The following is a 16,736-nucleotide window of genomic DNA, read 5'->3' on the forward strand; positions in this document are numbered from 1 at the left end:
TTGTACCCGGATTTTCGGTGCTTTTACTTTGTTTGGACCAATCAAAAGTATATTCATTGGAAAGCAAATTTAATCTACATTCTATTTGGTGAGTTGCATCAATTTATGCTGTGAGATTTCACAAAAATATGATAATTATAAACGAAAAATAATTCCTGAATTTCTTGAACCACAAGCAGCGCGTCCAGCAGAACGTGTTTGTTTTCTCTTCGAGTAGGTACAGTGTGTGGTAATTTTGGCAGAGAGCTAAGCTGAGAGAAGAAATAATGATGCGTGTCGTGCGTTTCTTGGTTGGAAATTTTCTATCGATAGTAGTTCGCGTTTGCTAGTCACGACACGCATCATTATTTCTTCTCTCAGCTTGGCTTCCGGGGTTCGTCCATAAAAAAGTAAAGATACTATATTCAAGAACTTTTGAAATCATTTGGGGTCCCCGAAGAAATTTTTGTTTTTGAAGCTTAACAAGCCTTCAAACTTGCAATAGTGTCAAAATGACACTCTAATGCGTATAAAGGTTTAAAAACGGGGTAATTATGAATACTCGTTTTCCACGTTTTGGATGGTTTATAAAATTTACTTTTAACAGTCAAATTTACAACAACTCATAAAATCTTGAAAATAAGCCTATAAACAATATTTAATAGGTTTCTGGATATGAAAAGATTACTTCCACCTATGTAAAACAGAAAATATCCCATAAACTCTCAACAGTGTATTTTAATATTCAATTAATTTCACTAATGCACTAATGCAATGCAGTGTTTGGATGTGGTTTAAAACTAGGAATATAGCCAATACTTAAAATTATAACATGACAAGAATCGTAACAGTGTTCATAGTTACCCCATAGACAAGGGGGTGTTTATGAACAAACGGGATAATTATAAACAGGCATTATACGCCCACAAGCTACAATTCAAAAATATGGAATAAAAATCTTGAAATGAAGAAGGGATTTAACCATTCATTTCTGGTTAGATTCGAACATTCAAATATTGGTAGTATAAAAAAAAACTAAGTAATTTTGTTCATAATTACCCCACCCCACACGTATTGAGTGAAAGGGCTAATATTTAAAAAAAATAACAAAAATATGAGTAAAAAATTTCTCAAAAATGTGCATGTGATAGAAAATCTGCAAAATTATGACAAAAGAATGAAAAAAACTTAAGTCTTAATATGAAAAAATAACAAAATTTGATTGCACCAGTAAAAATATCAGATTAATATGCCAAAAATCGTTTGGCATTTTACGAGAAATCTTATATTTTTTTTCTCTTAAAAAAGAATTCCGGATAGCCTGTTTTAGGGATTGTTTGCATATTCAATGTAAAAATCTAGACACGGGGCGGTCTTGCCCGGTTAGCCATATATTTATGAAAAAAGTCTGTTTTCTTAATTTGTTCACTTAAAAAAAAACAAACGATAAATTGAAGTGCAGTTAGGGTGAGTGTTCCTTATTTTGCGAGTACTCCTAATTTTTACATACCCTGGAATTACGACTGCTCCTTACGTTATTTTTCACCTATCTCAACATCAAATAGTGTGTTTTGGTATCGAAACATGTGCACTTTAACTGAATATAAAATTAAGTTTCAATTTCGAAAAAGTTGTGTTTTAATGTGATCGATTAATAGTTGTTTCAAATACAGTTGAACCCTTAAAAAAATGTGAAAATCTGTCATCAAGGTAAAGTTTTCTTAATGTTAACATGATCTAAAAACCTTTTTATTCATTCAGGCATGTAGATAAATATAACAAATTACAATTCCTCGGTTGTTCTCAACTATTCTCTCAAGACGACTCTGACATTGACGCCCACGCCTCCGAGAAGAATCGACACTTAGAAAAAAAGATCCACAGGCCTTCACTTGAACATACGTCCATATGAAATAGTCAAAGGAGTTTGATTCCGACTGCTTGGAGGACAAAGATCCTTCTCACAAATTTTGAAGTTCTCCTCCAGCTAGGTTTGGGTCCGTTTAGAGGTACGGGGCATTAGATTGAGTCGATTTGGGGTCATTTTCGAATTTCTCAAACCCTGGGGTCTCAAAAACTTCGTTTTGGTCCAAAACTCATCCATGATTTTTTGCAGAATTTTTAAGTAACGTTTACATGAGTAAATTTGGACTTTTAGGTTTGTATGGGAAAATTGAATATTTTGTACTGAAAAATCAACATCATTTTTGTTTCTTCTGTGCAACCGAGCCAGCTGGTGGTTTTCGTGCCAATTTATGAAATTCCTAAAGGAAATTTTCCGCTAAACAACTTTGTCGAAGATCGTAAATTCGTATCTTATTAGACAAAAAAGTTATTAGCTGTTCAACAGAGGTATGTCTTTTGGCATTGATAAACAATAAATTCAATTGACACCACTGCTTGAATTTATTGTTTATCAATGCCAAAAGACATACCCCTGTTAAACAGCTAATAACTTTTTTGTCTAATAAGATACGAATTTACGGTCTTCGACAAAGTTGTTCAGCGGAAAATTTTCTGTAAGAAATTTATAAATTGGCACAAAAACCATTAGTAGGCTCGGTTGTACAGAAGAAACAAAAATGATATTGATTTTTCAGTACAAAATATTGAATTTTCCCATACAAACCTTAAAGTCCAAATTTACTCATGAAAACATTACTTAAAAATTTTGCAAAAAATCATGGATGAGTTTTGAACCAAAACGAAGCTTTTGAGACCCCAGTGTTTGAGAAATTCGAAAATGACCCCAAATCGACAAATCGAAAACAACATTCTCGAGTTCACCGAAGTTTGCCCGAATCTATGGAAGCACCTGATTCTTCAAAATGTCTATGTAGACTTTTTTATCTACTTTTACCTCTGCTATTAAGCAAACGGGAGAGGTTTTCAATCCGTTCAAAGCAACCGCTCCAAATACCATGACTCTGGTGGGATGCTTGGTAGTTATCATGAAAAAAGAAATTGAATTGTGAATTTGTCTTTTAAGTTGCATAGAGTGTTGGTAATATCGAAAATTCGCGTCGCGATAGGATGGAACGTTGAGTTGATCAAAATTAAGTTCAAATACCCTAAGTAAGTAGCACATAAGCACAGAGCACATTAAGGTGCAAGTTAGTAGTACAGAAGGTGCAGAGAGTCAGATATTTTGTTCAGAATAATTTAGTACAGGACGGATTGGGTCCAACGTGTATGAGTTTGTCAGAAAATACAAGTTTATTCAAGAAATTAAGTTTGAGCGGAAATCTTATCAGAATTAAGTCTGAATCAGTTTGTGTCAGAATTTCTAAGTGAATATCGTCGAAAATCTTGTCTGAAACTAGTCAGAATTGAGACTGAATCAAAACTTAAGCTTTTGTCAGAAATATTTTCTGAATTTGGTATGAAATTTGTCAGAAATTGAGTCAATTTTAGATTGTCGGATAATCTAAATGAAATCAAGCCTGAGTCGTAACGTGTCAGTTTAAGAACTTGTTTGAAGGTTCAAGTCTAAACTCGTCAGAAATTTGAAGCCTGCAGAATTTTGCCCAACGGGGTCTGATTTTTCAAAAATTAAAAGCCATACGATATTTTTTCAGAATTTGAGAATAAACTCCTGAACTTCAACAATAATTTCACCTGTGTTAGTATTTGTGACAGATATTCGTCAGTTTTGGACAAATTTGGTTCAAGTTTCTTTGATATTTTGTAAATTTTAAATTGTTTTCTACATTTGCCCCACTTTGGATTGAATCGCTGCTTTTTCAGCTCTGAAACGTCAGAGTTATTGAGAGCTAAGTAGAAGTGAAAAAGATTTGCAGTCAGAATAGCGAAAAGCGTTCAGTTAAAGTTGCTACAGAAGAGAAAGAGGCAAACAGTTATTCTTATGGACAGTGCCGATCGATTCATACTGAACTACGAAGTGATGAGTGTCAGATTGCTTCATGCTTGGAGGGTTGATCCTGTGTTTAATGAATTCTATGAAGTGCGCAGTAAATTAGAAATGATTTTTTGGAATGTTTTGGGACTGGAACACTTTTCGGACACCATTAAGAACTCGCGGCGTTCACTTTTGTCCAACTTTAAAAACGAAACAACTGTTATATTTCGGTTTGATTTGATCTGCGCAAAGCGATCAAGGCGACAGATTGGTTTAAACTGTTTTCACAATTGCGTTGCTCAAAGAGAATCATTTCTTTTCATATCATTTCAACAAACACATTTACCTACATATTGTTCCAGTGTTAAATAAGAAAGAGAAGAGAACATAAGTATTGAGTGTACAAAGCCTATCCCTTCTAATGGCTATTTAAGGTTCGTTTCGAAAGGAACTACATTCCCGTTATTTTTTCTCTTACTACTACTAGGCTAGGCACTGCAATGTTTATACTTCGACATACTGATTGAACACTCGATTTCGCTTTTTGGATAATTTTTTCAACAGTACGCAATATCAATTCCAGAGTGCGCATCGATCGATTTGAAGAAATGCTCTCCCAGTTAAAAAATGCCACCCAACTTATAAAAAACAAGCCAATTTGTACGATAAAATTGGGATTAATAGGTACATTTTCCCTACAGGGCATTTTTTTGTGAAATTTTTAAGGTTCGCCACGTATCGTCGGTATTGCGAACCTGTAAAATTTGACAAAAAAATAGCCAGAAAATATTCAAAGGTTTGTTCTAAGTGCCATGTGACATGACTCATTAGACTGAGTCGATTGGGGTCATTTTTGAATTTTTCAAACCCTGGGTCTAGAAAGCTTTGTTTTGATTCAGCACTCATCAATGATTTTTTTTCAGAATTTTTAAGTAACGTTTACATGAGTAAATTTGGACTTTTAGGTTTGTATGGGAAAATTCAATATTTTGTTCTGAAAAATCAACATCACTATTGTTTCTTCTGAACAACCGAGCCTGCTTTTAGTTTTTGTGCCAATTTATAAATTTTTCAAATGCAATTTTCCGCTGAACAACTTTGTCGAAGACCGTAACTTCGTATCTTATTACTTAAAAAAGTTATTAGCTGTTTATCAGGGGTGTATCTTTTGGCATTGATAAACAAGCAATTCAATTGACACCACTGCAGGATGCCTAACGAGATATTGCATGACCACTTTTAATGCAATACTTCGCGGCGCACAAGCAGTGGTGTCAATTGAATTTATTGTCCATCAATGCCTAAGGACATACCCCCATTAAACAGCTAACAACTTTCTTGCCTAATAAAATACGAAGTTACGGTCTTCGACAAAGTTGTTCAGAGGAAAATTTTATTTGTTAAATTAATAAATTGGCACAAAACCCATTAGCAGGCTTGGTTGCACAGAAGAAACGAAAGCGATGTTGATTTTTCAGTACAAAATTTTCATTTTTCTCATACCATCCTCAAAGTTCAAATTTACGCATGAAAACGTTACTTAAAAATTCTGCAAATAATCATGGATGAGTTTTGAACCATAACGAAGCGTTTTAGACCCAGGGTTTGAGAAATTCAAAAATGACCCCAAATCGAATCAGTCTAATAACTAATATCAGTGTCATCTGTGCTTCAACAAAAATAAATGGCAAAATTGACGTGCAAGAATGTTACAAATAAGGTTGTTACTCTTAATTCAACAGCATTACTATCCTAGAATCTGTACGCTTGATCACGTTTTGTTCCACTACTCCAAGGATGCATTGAAGTGGTATGAAGAAAATACATGAAACCAGCGGAAAGTGTTAAAAATTCCTGGAAGATTGGCCTAAAGTGGTAAAAATGCAGAAACTGATTAGAGGTGTCCAAATAAAAGTATGAGATTTCGCATACCCCATAAAAACTAATGCTAAAAGAATTATAAATTGAAAAAACACTATTTTGCAGTATGTTAGAAAAAAATAATTTTTAAATCTTTTTTTCTTTTATTTACGAAAGAAAGTGTATTTATGTATAATTTTTGGAACTGTCTATAGTTCGTAATTTTCCAAAACATTCTAAATAAACAATAAGAGTTATGAAAGTGTAGATCGTGGCAATTGAACTAATGTTTTATTTTATGGCCGTTGTTTCCAGAAATATCTGTTTTTTACTTAAATGCTTAAGCAAAATTTTTTTTGTATGGCACAATGAACTCAGAGAAACAGATTTAGAATTTAAACAAGATTTGTTATTTCCCAATCATATCTTATGTTTTATTTTTATTTTAAATCGATAATCAGTCATTAGAATCGTATGACAGTTCCTATTATGCATATTATTTCAAAGCATTTTTCTAGGTTGAATTTTGGAATTCTCACTCGAAAATTAAAACTCTGATTTTTTATTTTTCAGATTTTATTCTGCTCATTTCTTTCAGTTTAGAGAGTTCCAATGAAAAGTGAAATATTAAAAAAAAAACAATTTCTATCTAATTTTTTTTACTATTGATAAAGCTGTATAGTTGAATTTTTATTTTTTATAGTTTCAGAACTTCTTGCCCAAAAATATTTCCAAAAATGTCATTTCTTTATATTTGTGAATTTTGTTGTTGTTCTGACCAAACTGTCGATGTCTTTTCAAATTCTACAAAATATAACGGAAGATACTAGCATCAAATCTACTGAACAGACTCATTACCGAATTAACGAATTTGGACAGATGGCAGCACACAAAAAGGAAATCGCTTTTCTTCGAAATTTAATCTTCCAATTGCTTGCGTTTCGCAACTCGCTCAGACCCACTTCAAAGGAGTATGTTATTTTGCGGAGGACCACGCCAAATTACCATGTCATTCACATACAGTATCAAGCAGCATATCGTTCCGTTGAAGTGGAAGTGAAATGATCCTCACCTGACTTTCACCTTTTTTTGGCTACGAGTGGGGAAGATTTCATTCACAACAGCACCGGGGTTGGAGTAAATAAACGGTTTTCATCATGAGCAACCCGTCAGAACCAATTTTCAATGTCATGTCACACGTGATGGGTGGAAAAATGTTGCCATCGGCCATGTGTAAACTTTATCTACGAAATGACATGTTTTGGAAGTTCCTTGTTAATGTTTTTTTTTTCATTTCTATTCATATCTCAAAAGTGACATTAAATCACTGCTCTGAATAGTTGGTAATTTTACTTAAGATTTATTTTCATCTCCACTTCACTTCATATCGCCAATTGAACTTTAAGAGAACAAACCGGAAGCAATCTCGTTCAAAGATATGCTTCGGAGCAATCAAATTCAGCATCGCGCTACCGGATGGAGAAAAACAGAAAGAGCGATAACAGTTTTCAAAGAATTGCGCGTTTTTTGCATCACTAAATGATTATTCAAAAATGAGTTTCCATTTGCGTGGATCTGGTGCGTTTTTTTTTCTTTTTCAATATCAAACAAGAGTAGAACCGTTTTTTTTTCTTCCATCCCTCACAAATGATCAATCATCTTCCGACGCAGGAGAGGAAACAGAACAAATTTAAAGCAATATTTCCGCTTGTTTCTGGTTTGTCTTTGCAGCACTTCTGCCACGGAACTCATTTCCCGAAGGGGCGTATTTTCCCGTCGTCACTATGGCTCAGTGGATCAGGTGAGTGTTTCTATGGTGTTTGTAGTTTTTGCATCTGTATTTTTTTTTAACATAAGGTACATTAACATTTAAGTCGTGAAACTTGGTGCCGACAAGCGGAGTGCAGTTATTCAAATGATGCAACATTTTAAAATATTCTGCGGTGCTTTGCAACACGATGGTTTTGTGTAATTGCCCAACATGTTTAAAATATGAAAATGGATTCCACTAGTGTTGCATACGACTTTTGATGACAACAAGAGAGGACCTAGATAATATGAAATTTTGAGAGAATCATTCCTCATCTTTCAAATGAAGGGCAAATAAGGAGATCTCCATAGTATTTCAAGGCCGAACATCCAATTTGGAAAAAGTATACTGCCGTTCCAAGCATATTTAATTCTCTCAAGTGAAAAACTTGCAAAAGGGAAAAACGCGATTAAAATTTCAGCTATATTTCCAATATTTCTCTTAAACTAAATATTCATCAACAGTGTTTTTGTAGTGCACAGTTCAAAATTATCATGATCAATGTTGATTATCAGTATTTTCTACCAAAAAATTACATTTCCTACAACAAATGGAAAATAAGAGTGAAAAATCCTTCGTGTGACACTTTTGCTTAAAACCAGAACGTATACCGATGCTAACTCTACCATAAACTGTCACACGGGTACACTTTTTCTACCATTTAAAAAACTCCAATGATTTCTGTTTTTCCCAAACAATCAATTTGAACTGTAATAGAAGAAAAAACTATTCTTATTTATATTAAAAGTACAGTTGAGTATCGATCTTGTAAGTAGTGCATACCGAAATGTGTTTGTGAAATTTTCTCTACACTCAGAAAAATACTATTATGTATGCCATAAGATTCTCTTATGAAGTGGCGCCATAAGAAAAATTAATGAAATTCATAAGATTGTCTTATGACGCGAATGAATTCTGAAGATGAACGCCTACTTCAATGAGAGGTTGTTGCTTTTCATAAGAGATTCTTATGGAAACAGTAAATCACTTTCTAATAAGAAAAATTCTCGATATTTCATGCTGAAAACATTCACTTTATTGTTTGCCAAATTTGTTCAAAATTATTTTCTTCATGGTCACCATCAGCAGCGCATCAACAGACGGCTCCATCAAAGTTTTTTTTGCCGCATCTTAATCTTCGACCTTTCGTTTTATGCCGATCAGCTTGCTGAAAAGTACACAAATAATGTATTTTAGTTTACTAATATATTCAACGTTCACACCAAAAACATCAAATCGAACTTACCATTCCGGAGATAACAATAACATTTAACATTGAAGGGAAACTATAATAAATATGAACTGGCGATTGCTTCGTACTGTTAGATGATGAAAAAAAATATTGATGCTATGAATGAATGTGTTCATCATTTTTTCACAATGCTGTTTCTTCTATGTTTCATAAGAACATCGTATGAAAATTGAAAGAATTTCATAAGACTCTTATGAAAAATTAGTTTGGACGCGAAAAAGTGGTTCATAAGATGTATCTTATGAAATTTATAATAAGATTTCCTCTGAGTGTATGTAAATCACTAAAGGCTCTTCGCTCCTCCCCATCAACTATTTTAATTATATTTTATTTAGATGAATTCATTATAATCAACAATTGAAATCCATTTTAAAACATTAATGACCGCGATGAATTCAAAGTCCAGAAACACCGGAATGTAGCAATTTGTATAAAAGCTTACTTAATAGAGCTTTTATAGATGCCAAGAAAAAATAATTGAAAATCAACTTAAAAACCATGAACCGAAATTTTTAATTACTAATAAGCAAAGAACTAAGTATAGATAGCTCAAATGGTGCAATAAAATTACTCCGATTACCCGAAGTGCTACCTTGTAATAAGTCATTCAAACTAACCTCAAACAACAATTTTTTTCCAAGTACCATAGCTCGTGAGCTGTATAGCTGATACCAAGGCAATGAGACAGGTGATTTCTGATAAAGGACAAAACTTATAAAAAACCCTATTTCAAACAAATTCCAGCGTTTGAATTCTATAACATGTCTTCTCGTGGCAAGATCCCAAGCAGATTAAAGTTTGTATTGGCTGGTTGTTTTGTATAAAATATAACGATTTGTAAAAAATCTGTTTCTGTCGAAAAGTACAACAATTTTTAAAACGAAAGCTTTAGTTTTCGCTGTTTTCAAAAGCCATATTTTGTATGTAACCTTCGCAACCTTCTACCTATACTGTGGTTTCTAGATTGCCCGGATTTATTCGGGTTTGCCGGGATATTTGATACAAAGTTTGGGAACAGTTTGGCCCGGCTCGGTTGCCCGGATTTTATTGTAAAAAGCCCGAATTTTGCCCGGACGTGTGCTCCGCTTGTTTTCGGTCTAAGCAGTTTAGAAACATGATTGCTCGGCATCAATATGTCCGTGTGCTATAAAAAAGTGCTGTTAAACGCATTAAGGGTTACTGTGACGGCATTTAAAACATATAAGAAGTATTTTTGTGTTATTAGCTGAAGTGATAGTGAAAAATTTGTGTTTGCTAAGATGGCGGTACCACTTCGTATGCTTGGGCAAGGAGAATCTTTTCGCCTCCCACACTCATTTCAGTGTTAAGTGTATTGATGAAAGCATAGTCATTATAGTGCATCATGCACACGAGACACGCTGAGCGTCAACGAGCTTTGGTGTGTGTATGTGTGAGAAATGAGTGCCCTGCCCACGCCGCGTCGTGTAGAGGTGGATGAATATTGCAGCAGAAGGGGTTAAAATAAGTAAAGCCGGAATAATTTTCAATGATGAGAAGAATGAAAAAAGAAAAGCTGAATCATTAGAATAGTTACACAACACATAGTTGCCGAACAAATTTGCCGTGGTTGGACCGCATGGGGAGTGATTTGAAAAAATATCGGTGGGTCTCGTACGTCTGGTAAAAAAAGCTGTTGTGGGGGATAGAAAGAAAAACCCGATTTAATACACTTGACAGTGGATTGTAGCCTTTCTTACAGCCTGTAAATTATATTTGGCTACATATGTAACAAAATGAATTATGATTAATGAATTTCATACGCAGTAAATCCAAAAAGAATTTAGGAAATAAAAATTTGAAGTTTTTAATAGGATAAAAGTATTTTTATATAATCATAATTTTCATATCAATAACATTATTTGCAACTAATTGGAGATTTTTGAATGACTAGATTCTGGAATATCTTGTATAATTTCGTTTCTATGACATTATAATCTAACTCAATTTACTCTTTTTGGAATTAAAGCATATGGTAACTTCAAAATGGAAGGGGTATAAAAATTAAGAATACAATTTGAAAAATGACGCATGACCATGTATTTTAAATAATCCAACCTCTCAAGTAATTGAAACAAATACATAGATAAAATTATTGGATAAAATTTCAATTGCTAGAGTAAACTACGATACCGAAACGTAAAAAATCGGTAGAATAAATTTTGAAAATCGAAACTTTTAAAAATTTTGAAATCGCAATATTTTAAATTATGTAAGTTGGCCATTTTTTTCAATTGCCAAATTTTTCAATTTTGTCAATTTTGTCAAATTTATCACTTTTGTCAAATTTGTCAATTTTGCCAGTTTTGTCAATTTTGTCAGTTTTGTCAATTTTGTCAGTTTTGTCAATTTTGTCAATTTAGTGAATTTTGTCGATTTTCTGATTGTCAATTTGGCCAATTTTAACAATTTTTTCAATTTTCTAAGATTTTGTCAATTTGTCAATCTCTTCAATTGGAGGGCTTGGTGGCGCTACTGTTTGGTTGTTATTTTCCACTGGTTCCAGCAAGTAAAGTTCGGATTGACTTCCAAGCCAATCTTCTAGACACCAACCCCAACAACAACAACGCAACATTTGCACAGGTTTTTCGATGCGAACGAAAAGTTTTCATCGCGCAACGTTAGATCTGGAGAGAGGAAGAGAAAAGGGAACAAAAAAAACCAAGCCCGAGAGCTTAAAGCTCGAGAGGATTCAGTAGCATTTGTCCTATTGGATTCAATTTGCTTCCACGGGCGAAATTCTCTCCTGTCGTTCGTGCTTAGAAAAAGCTCCCTGAGCACGAACGGCACGTGAGAAGATGAGATGGTGTGCATACATCTCCCGTGTCGTTTTCCCCTTCTCAGAGCAATCTGTGCTTGAGAATCTATCGTTTGGCGAGACGGGACTTACCATCACTATAGAAATATGCGATGTGAGGGTCTAGGGCTTCGGCTTGAGTCATTCGATTTCGGGGTTGTACCTCACGGTGCAATCTCTTATTATGAACTTTTGTTTTGGGTTGAAGTCCTAAAATCATAGTTTAGATTTGGGTTGTGTTATTAAAATATAATGATTCAACATTTAATAAGCGGGCCGTTCTCAACTAAGGTCTTAACATTTTTGATTTTAACGCGACGATTAAAAATTAGAGGCACGCCCACACGCGAACACAAACGGTTGCTGACGAAAATAGCAACAACAACAAAACCCCAACTTCGCCCCGGCTGGGAGAATGGTTTGTACAAAATATTTCGATCCCGACCGATTTTACTCAAACCCTTTGGGCGCTCATACAAGCAGTGCCAAGCCAAACACGATTCAAATCGTGTTCGCAGCGACAAAATTTTACCAAATTTCATTGAATTTCAACGCATTTGTACAAATGTTGTGTAATCTGTGGCCCGCTTAAAAATAGGCATCAAGAATAGATGGTTGTTTAACAAATGAACATTACCAAAACGCGATTTCTCTTAGTCAAATATGGTATTATCGTCCTTCAGAAAAACCGGTTGAGTTTTCAATGTTTTGATTTTGAAAGCTAACCAGTGGAGGAAGGTCGAATAATTTTTCAGATTTCGCACTGATTGTTTTTAAATCTCTTGAAATTCCTAAATTAAAGAAAATTTAACAATGTTTTGAAAAGTTATCTTCCTATCTAGGTTCCATTTTTTTTCAATTTTGTCAGTTTGTGCAATTTTGTCAATTTTATCAATTATGTCGATTTTATCAATTTTGTAAATATTGTCAGTTTTATGAATTTTTTCAATTTAGTGAATCATGTCTATCTTGTCAATTTTGTCAATTTAGTGAACTTTGTCGGTATTGTCATTGTGAGTTTTTCCAATTTGCTCGATTTTATCATTTTTGTCGATTTTTTTCGATTATATCAATTTTGTCGATTTGGTCACTTTTGTAAATTTTGACAATTTTGTCAAAATTTTTAGTTTTGTCAATTTCGTCAATCTTGTCATTTTGGTCAATTTATTGAATTTTGGTGGATTTTGTCATTGTCAAATTTTGTCAATTTTACCAGTTTTCTCGATTTTGCCAATTTTGTAAATCTTTTTCGATTTTGTCAATTTTGTCAATTTGGTCTATTTTATGAATTTTATGTATTTTGTCGATTTTGTCTTAGTAAATTTTGTCAGTACTATCAATCTTGTCAATTAAGTCAATTTTTTTAGGTTTGTAAATCTTGTCAAATTCGTCATTTTTTTAAATGTCCTCAATTTAAATTGTGTTAATTGACATAAATATTTTGTAAATTTTGTGAATTTTGTCGATTTTGTCAATTTTGTTTATTTGGGAAATTTTGTCAGTTTTATCAAATTTATCATTCTTTGTCAATTAAGTGAATTTTGTCATTGTCAATTTTGTGAATTTTTTCGATTTTAATAATTTTGTCAATTTGATTTGATTTTGTCATGTTTGTCAATTTTGTCAATTTTACCAGTTTTATCAATCTTGTAAATTTTGTCAATTTAGTGAATTTTGTCGATTTTGTCAATTTTGTGAATTTTGTCGATTTTTTTCAATTTGGGTAGTTTCGTCAATTTTGTCAACTTTGTCGATTTTTGTCGGTTTTATCAAGCTTGTCAGTTTAGTGAATTTTGTCGATTTTATCATCGTCAATTTAGTCAATTTTGCCAATTTTATCAATTTTATCAATTTTATAAATTTTGTCAATTTTGCCATTTTTGTCAAATCAGTGAATTATGTCAAGTTTGTTAATTACTTCAATTTTGTGAAATTGTTCTATTTTGTCCACTTTTTTAAATTTAGTCAATTTTGTTATTTTGGTATTTGGTCAACCTGGCCAAAATGGTTGATTCGGAGTTTTTTTTGCTGTTTCTTCAACTTTGTCAATTATGATGATTAGCTTTTTAGCTTTATATGCATGTTCCAAAAAAAATACCAAATGCTTCAAACTCTACTATGGAGGGCTTGGTGGCGCTACTGTTTGGTTGTTATTTTCCACTGGTTCCAGCAAGTAAAGTTCGGATTGACTTCCAAGCCAATCTTCTAGACACCAACCCCAACAACAACAACGCAACATTTGCACAGGTTTTTCGATGCGAACGAAAAGTTTTCATCGCGCAACGTTAGATCTGGAGAGAGGAAGAGAAAAGGGAACAAAAAAACCAAGCCCGAGAGCTTAAAGCTCGAGAGGATTCAGTAGCATTTGTCCTATTGGATTCAATTTGCGTCCACGGGCGAAATTCTCTCCTGTCGTTCGTGCTTAGAAAAAGCTCCCTGAGCACGAACGGCACGTGAGAAGATGAGATGGTGTGCATACATCGTCCGCGTTCCCTCCCGTGTCGTTTTCCCCATCTCAGAGCAATCTGTGCTTGAGAATCTATCGTTTGGCGAGACGGGACTTACCATCACTATAGAAATATGCGATGTGAGGGTCTAGGGCTTCGGCTTGAGTCATTCGATTTCGGGGTTGAACCTCACGGTGCAATCTCTTATCATAAACTTTTGCTTTGGGTATCAATCCCAAAACTATTTTTGGTTCCGTTCTGCCTAAGGGTGGACTGGTATATTCAAATATAATTTCGACGTTTACTGGTATAATATGAATTATGAAATTTTGGTTGATTGACATTTAATTGTCAATTAAATAATAATTATCATTCGATTGGCGGCGCCCTCTGTTTCCCTTATGGAGATTTACACGGAGTGAAAGCGTACCCAGCGCTTATCGCTCCATGAGTTCGATCATCTTCATGAGTGATTGTTGGAAAATGCTGGCAAGCCAAATGGATACGTTTTTTGGAGTGATGATTTGACGATAATTACTATGAAAATTTATTTTTCAAACTATTTTGTTTTTTTTTCTTTCTTTTATACATTGAAGAGGGAAAAAAATCCAATTTTTTAAGACAAAAATCATTTTTATTGTACTTCCCAGTTTCGCAAAAACGTAGTGACAAAGTTTATAAAAAAATCACACCAATACATACAAATACACTGACATCGTCTGAACTCGTCGAGCTGATTCGATAGGTACCTATAAAGGTATATCTAAGACCCATAATTAAGGATCTCACAAATCGACCGATAACTATACCTTTCTGAAAGAAAGGCAAAAAGGTGAGATAAAAAAGAGATTTGAGCAGACGAGGTCGGTATGGTGAGAAGTGGCATGTATGCGAAGAATGAGACTACGTACACAAATCAAAAATAGACACACTGAGTGTCAGATAGAATGATGTTGTGTGTATGGAAATAGTGTTCATGCAGTGATGATTGTGCCTACAGGCATAAGATGAAACAGTGGGAAAAAATACAATTCCTTGTTCAAAAAAGCATCTCAAAGAAAACCGAAGCTAAGTATAATTTCATTATTACTAATAACACTTTCTTTATAAATTTCGTTTATTTTTAAATTGAAAATATGATTGTTTACCATAGGTATTTATAAGTCAACTTGCATTTCTGAATGATTACATATTGTTACTTTCAAAGATTTTGTTACCTAATCGTTTCACATAACAAAATTAAATACTAACGTCTTGATATTTGAATTTAGGGCATTATTAAAAATATTTTTTATATCTTTCATCAAAATGTACCTATACTAGTATTTATTAATTTCAGCTTGGAAATCACCTCAACGGAAACCAAAATGAGGGATTTTCAGTATTGATTCTATAAATATACTAATAAATGTTAATTTCATGAACGTAATAAGCACTAGAAAAATAGAAATTTTAATCTTATTTAGGTACAGATCTCACTCCATATGTTTCCTTATTTCAGTTTGTTTTTTTAGTTATCAAAACAATTTTTTAAGAAGCATTTTTAGTTTTAATTGTTAATTTAGTTTATTCTTACAGCCCTTATGTCCACTGTAAAGATCCTGGATCCAGTTACTGTACCTCCACATACATAACTATTATTAAGTTTCATGACTCACTATAACAGAATAATTTAACAATTCAGGATTGAATTCTCAAAAAGGAAAATGCGCTATATGAGTGAACTTATTCTTTTGAAGACCAACGGGTCGATCGAGCAATTATTAAAAGATATCTCTTTCAAAGGAGATTTTTAGAAAAAAAAAAGTTTTTTTTTTGCCGAGAGCTGCTAAACTTTGGTTTCTTTCGGAAAAGGGATAATGTAATCGCACTGGGTAAAAATCGATTCCGAATTGTTTATTTCATCAGGAAATCTTCCTATTTTTGTTATTTGACCAAACATATTAAGTTACTAATGAAACTTTTCGTAACAGATTACTGTTCAGTGATTTGTTTTATAAAAAAAAGCATGTTTAACTCAAATTTTACAGCACATGGTTTGTCTGTTTTTATATGGACCAAACAAAAATGCATGTTAGCACGTGTTGCATTTATTTCTTTATTTAATAAATACTCAGTTTTTCACATCACGTCAACGTTTGTAATAAAAATGATTGAAACCAAAACAAACCAAACCGAGAATTGTTCTGTTAAACTGTGCTGAGAAAACGGATTCGAAAACCTGATGATAATATAGTTTCTGAATTTCACTAACAATTTTCAATCCAAAGATGAATTTCTACTTTTGAAAGTTTCAGGTCAAGTGATATCCACCATTTATTCCAGCTTTCAGCATGAGATCCCAAACTTGATTGGAGTTGTAGACATACCAAATAATCCGTAGTAATTATGTCTTAAAATTGCATTGTAACAAATATATAATACAGACCCCGCTCGTTTTTGGCAACAGGTCCGAACATTTTGTGTTGCCAAAATCGAACGGCTTTTTTTTTTCTCAAATTGTTTTCTCTTATTTTTACAAAATTACTATTTTTATTATCATAAAAGTTATTTTTAGCCAATTTCTGTCCATTTTTGGTATTTTTTTCTCATGTTTTTGATGCATTTTGCACAATTCTTGTTTTGTTAATTATCTTTTTGATTTTTGCCTTATTCGCTATTTTTTTCATTCTTTATCTTTTTTCAGTTGTTTTTTGTCATTTTCAGTCTTTTTT

The 16,736-nt window shown here is 33.2% G+C and overlaps 1 protein-coding gene across 7 annotated transcripts in view; it reads left to right on the forward strand.

The window, feature by feature from the left end:
• The window catches only part of LOC129750729 (GTPase-activating Rap/Ran-GAP domain-like protein 3), a 599,756-nt gene that overhangs the window by 288,738 nt on the left and 294,282 nt on the right, over positions 1-16,736 (forward strand). For 4 of the 7 annotated variants that reach the window (XM_055745737.1, XM_055745743.1, XM_055745738.1 and 1 more), the window contains exon 2: positions 7,430-7,499. The exons of the other annotated variants lie outside the window; for them this stretch is intronic. In XM_055745737.1, coding sequence (XP_055601712.1) covers positions 7,430-7,499 — 70 coding nt within the window. The remainder of the gene's footprint in view (positions 1-7,429; positions 7,500-16,736) is intronic. 7 annotated transcript variants of the gene reach the window in all.

This window comes from Uranotaenia lowii, chromosome 3 (assembly GCF_029784155.1).
Source record: "Uranotaenia lowii strain MFRU-FL chromosome 3, ASM2978415v1, whole genome shotgun sequence".
Classification (NCBI taxonomy): domain Eukaryota; kingdom Metazoa; phylum Arthropoda; class Insecta; order Diptera; family Culicidae; genus Uranotaenia; species Uranotaenia lowii.